Source organism: Pteropus alecto, unplaced genomic scaffold (genome assembly GCF_000325575.1).
Source record: "Pteropus alecto unplaced genomic scaffold, ASM32557v1 scaffold25, whole genome shotgun sequence".
Classification (NCBI taxonomy): Eukaryota; Metazoa; Chordata; class Mammalia; order Chiroptera; family Pteropodidae; genus Pteropus; species Pteropus alecto.
The window spans coordinates 30,051,697-30,056,894 of NW_006441955.1; the positions used below are offsets into that span (position 1 = coordinate 30,051,697).

A 5,198-nucleotide genomic window follows, 5' to 3' on the forward strand; every position below is an offset into this window, starting at 1 on the left:
GAATTCTTCCGCCTTGTGAAGAACATGGGGCCTCCCATGCAGGCTCCTCTCTCACGGGCCTGTGTTTCTGACAGGTATCAAGTATAAGCCACTATTTTGAGAGAGAAGTCAAGCACCTAGATTATGTAGAACAGCGCAAAAAAATTCGTGAACAAGAAAAGAAAGAAATGGAGCTGGAAAAAGAGAAGAAAAAAGTCGTAAGTTAAATCTCAGAAATGAAGATTGCTTTCCTCTAACACCGGTGGATATATGTATGTGTGTTTGGCTTAGTCCACATTTCAATAGGAAAATTATGCTTTTTCACTTTCTTCTCTTGTCCTCATGAGAGTCAAGAGGGCATTTCTCTGATTTCCTAGCTTATCATGAGTGAGAACTACCATTAGACACCTAGTAAATCTCTATCTAATTTAAGTTTCTGAAATGTTCTGTAATTTCAAAGTCTTTTAGATACATTGGTTTCTAAATACCATTTATAGATACAATGATTCAAAATTTGAAAACTTTCATTATATAGAATATAACATCTAGTGTATAATGCATTAAAACAGGCAATGCAAAAAGGGTGGAATATGTAATCAAAACACATAAGTTTAAATCCCAGCTCTACCACTTACCAGCTACAAGATCTGGGGTAAGGCTCATGTCTTTGCTGAGCTTTAGTTCTCTTATTTTTAAAATGGAGACACTAATAATTACCTTTTAAGGTTACTGTAAGGCTTTCAGTTAAGTAACCTGACAAATAATGCACTTTCACTAAATGGGAGCTGGTATATAGACAGTCAGACAAACATGCACGAATTTTATTATACGATAACATACTGGAGATGTAAAACTCGCAATAGAGGAGAATTCGGTATAAGACTCATCCATCTTAAACTCTACCAAAAAGGAATCTATAATTCTGAGTTCCCCTCTTCTCCTTTTCAGTCCCTCTGTTTGATATGAGTTCTGTCGCTCTGTTGGTCTTCTCTTGCCCATGGGAATACGAGGCCTTTACATATTCCGTGATTTCGGTTCTCCCTTTTTCAGTTGAGGTCATCTCAGTTCATATTTCTACTTCACTCTTACTCATTTTCTTCCTTGCCCTTACGTTGCCAGCATTTTCATCACTGATCCCGTCTGTAGTTTCCTTTATAGCCAAATACGTAGTATCCTTCAACATAATTATTCATGCAAGATCTTAGGTCTCAATTAAAAGCACAAGCAGGTAAAAATAGTTTAATGTACTGCATTAGTAAATAGATTAACATAATCACTTATTGATAGATAATAATTAGTATCATAAAAGCAGAGGGCCTCCTTTCAAAATTATTTAGAGGTGATAAGGTATAAAAGAATACCAGTTAGTTAACTTTTCATTCTTTCCCCAGCTTTAAAAAAAGTAGTCTTTGTTTGTTCTTTTGCACAGTCACTAACATTGGTTGAAATTCTGCCCTGGGAGACAATCCGCCACTCTCTCCCTATGCCCGCAATTACCTACGATTAAATGCCATATGATAGATAGCTCCTAATTATCCTCATCAGCAGAAACAAGTAGAATTGTGAATAATACAAAAATAATTTCCATGTGAAATACTTCTAAAACACCCGGATAATATAATAATCATATCTTGAAATTGTGTTATGCTTTTGAGTTTCCAAAACTTTTTCAATGCCTTGTAACTTCATTTCCATTCGACATAGCACCCTCTTTTAAGTAGAGCTACCACGTCTCAATTTTTTTCTAAAACTAAACCGTGGGTGAGTGAATGGAGTTTAAAACCCTCCTCTGTTACATTAAGAACATGAAAAGTTCACTCAGAGAAAAAAAAAAAAGTTTGTCAGAAATATTTCCTTATAAGCAACTGCTGATAAAAGGGAAAACGGGAAGAGACTGTAACGACCTCAGAGGCCGCAGCGGGGATTAGAGTTAAAATATTTACAGCACTTAGCCAGAAACTGGCACATAGAAAGTGTTAATATGTGGTCACTGTTAGTATTATTATGGAGAGCTGGGAAAGATCACACATTCATCCAGCAAGGCTGGTGCCCCCATTTGCCAGGGTTAGGCTGCACACCTCAACCCACAGATCCAAGGGAAATCATACATCCACTTCTTTGTAAACGTTGAATCTGGATACAGCTCATTTCTTGAAAAATAATAGTAATTATAGCTCTAACAGCACATGAAATAGGAGTTTTCCTAACTGGAATTTCAGCTGGAGACCCAAAGCTGGGAACAGTATCAGTTTCCATGTGATCCCTAAACTATGCCATCTATATGGAAATCAGAAGAGAATTCTGTGACCTCTAGCCAATTACCCATATTCCAGACTACACAAGGAAAGCAAGAGGTATGGGAAAGAAGACCAGAAGAGGGTTTTGTGTTTTGTTTTGTTTTGTTTTGTTTTGTTTTGTTTTGTTTTGTTTTGTTTTGTTTTGTTTTGTTTTGTTTGGAGAGAAAGGTGTCAGAAGGCTATGTATTTTCAACTTCCCACTTCTGCAATACCAGACTCCATTAGAGATAGGTTCTTGGCCAGGATGGACAACTGGCTTCTGACACCCAGCAGGAGGCTTGCTAAGCCATAGCAATCCAAAGGCCAGGAGTTATCAAGTGGCCAGAGCGGAATGTCCAGAGAGAGTTTTGGGAACCCAGGGACTAGGGCCTGTTTTTCGAGGCTGGAAAGTCTGGAGGCAAGAGTTTGGTTTAAACTGCTCTGACAGAGGGTGGAGAGAGGGCCAGTGTGGGATGAACTTCTACTGATGGTAAAGTGAGGGTGGCGAGTTTTCCTGGGGCCAGGTGGGTGGACCCTTGGAATATAGCTAGGTTCAAATCGGATGCCTAAAATAACTTCCTAGTTGGGATGAGGCGACCTCTGCAGAAAGATCCTGAGGCGCACAGTGGGGGCATTGTAGTAGGGAGGCCCCAAGGGGCAGTCTCCATTTTGATATTAGCTTGGCCTAGATCTTCAAATACCTGAAAATGACACCATGCCTACTATCTAAAAGTGATTAAAAAAAAAAAAAATGCTACAGGATCTGTCACATATGTTGCAAAGGACTATGGTTAGAAGACTAACATTTTTCTACTCCAATAAAGTCCCGCTCTTTAGTGAATTGGTTATATTGTAGCTAACGCGTTTTAAGTACTTAACTGAGTGTTCAGCACTATTCTGAGGACTTGACCTGTTTAATAATTCTTTTAAGCTGCACAATGTTATGAAATAGGTACAACAATTATTAGACATGAGGAATCTGAGAAAGCAGCTATATTAAGAAAAGTGAGAGAAAATTAAACATATGGGAAGAATACAGTAAACAAAGGGGAACATCAACCATTGGGAACGCTCAATGGAGAAAAATACCTCTTAAAAATTATTCTCTAAAGAAATTAGAATAAAAGCGTAGAGTACAGGACCCCTTGGTGGAATCCACAAAGACAGGGCTTTGTGACAAAGGAGCAGAAGGCACAGGAAGACAATAGAATGGGGAGATGACAAGAGGATGAGAAACAAAGGCAATGAGGATGACACCCTGAGGCGAAATGTTCCTAACATTCATCTAAAAAAGACACAGATGAGAAAACAAATCTTAAAAATCATGACTGCCCTACCCGATATTAGAATCATTTAAAATGCTACAATAATTAAACCAGAGCCGTACTAACACAAACATTGACAAATCAAAGAACAGAACAGATGATTCATCAAGTGGTACTGGGCAAATTAGCTGAATAAATATTCCTTGTTGTTATTCTTTCCTCTCTCGATGTGCTTCTCCTTTAGTCAAAGGCAAGATCTTACAGGTCAGCCCGGATTCCCTGCTGCCCAGAGAGCCCACAATCCAATCCATCAGCAAATTCAGTCTGCCCCTCCTTTGGGAGATTCCTTGAATCTGCACACACTTCTCTGCTGTGCCCACTCTGTCTCTGCCACTCTCCTTCAGAGCCAGCGGCTGCTCTCCCTGACTGTGGAGGAGATGCCTTCTCACCTTCTGCCCTTCTGCAAACCCCGTCCAGAGAGCAGCAGCCAGGCCAACTGTTCAAAAATAGCCCCTTCTCATCCTTTGGTATTTCTAGCTTTCAGTGTTCGATAGGGATGACTTGCTCTTTACTTTCCTAGAAAACGTATCAGAAGACAAAAGAACAATTGGAGGCTGAACTGAAAATGGACTATGAGAATTATTTGGAACTGGAAAAGACCGTCCTCATCAATCTTGGCCTACTCAAAGCGACAGACACGATGCCATTCATGGACGTGATGAAGGAAACCTTCCTGTAGGGGTGTTCTGGAGGCTTTGTGGGACTTCTTTTTTGTTTATTATTTTTTTAATGTAAAGTGGACTAGCAAACTGAACATAGAATAGGTGTATTTATAAATACTAGGTTTTTATTTCACTGCTATTAAAACTTTTGAATTATAACAATTAATAAGATCTATTTCAATTTTTAGACTGAATATATACTGAACTTTGTATCAAATATGACAGTTATTGATAATGAAAATTTTATTTTCCTGTAGTAACACACAGTCTGAGTCCTTGACATTCATTCAGGGCCCCTAATACCAGACAGAAGTGGAAATCAAACTTTGCTCCTAATTATCAGGTTGCTTTTGATCACCTCTCCCAAAAGTGCTCCCCTTGGGCCACTACAAAATTGTAGGGCCATATGCTAAACAATATATTAGCAACTCAAAGCCAGAAATATATGTATAAAGAAAAGGTAATAAATACATGATCATGTTGAGTTAATCCAGGGGATATAAGCTTAATTTAACAGTAGAAAATAAATTAATTAGATTATAGGAGAGAAATGATACCAAAAGAGATGCAGAAAAACTTTTGATAAAATTCAATATCCATTCATGATAAAACTACAATAAATTCTTAGCAACTACAAAAAGAAGAGATCTTCTTAATCTGATGCAGGGCATCTAAAACAACCCTACAACAAACATCATATTTAATGGCGAAAAGTTGAAAGCCTGCCTCCGTCTGATACACGGAACAAGATACAGCGCCCGCCATCATGTCTTCTAGCCAGTATTGTACTGGGGATTAACCAGTGAGGGCATGAAAAGGAAACGATGCATGAAACTGAGTTGTGAAGGAGCATGGTGTACCTCGCTAAGAGATTCAGTGTCACAAAGGTGACTGATATGGGAAGTGGGACTGGAAGGAGACGAGCAGGAGATGAGATTGGAAAAGCAGCTTGGAGC

General features: G+C 38.8%; 1 protein-coding gene across 1 annotated transcript in view; it reads left to right on the top strand.

Moving 5' to 3' along the window:
- WDR63 (WD repeat domain 63) overlaps positions 1–4,397 on the top strand; it is a 63,711-nt gene extending 59,314 nt beyond the window's left edge. The window contains exons 22-23 of the mRNA XM_006919473.3: positions 75–197; positions 4,101–4,397. Coding sequence (XP_006919535.1) covers positions 75–197; positions 4,101–4,259 — 282 coding nt within the window. The 3' untranslated portion in view covers positions 4,260–4,397. The remainder of the gene's footprint in view (positions 1–74; positions 198–4,100) is intronic.
- The last annotated feature ends 801 nt before the right edge of the window (positions 4,398–5,198 follow it).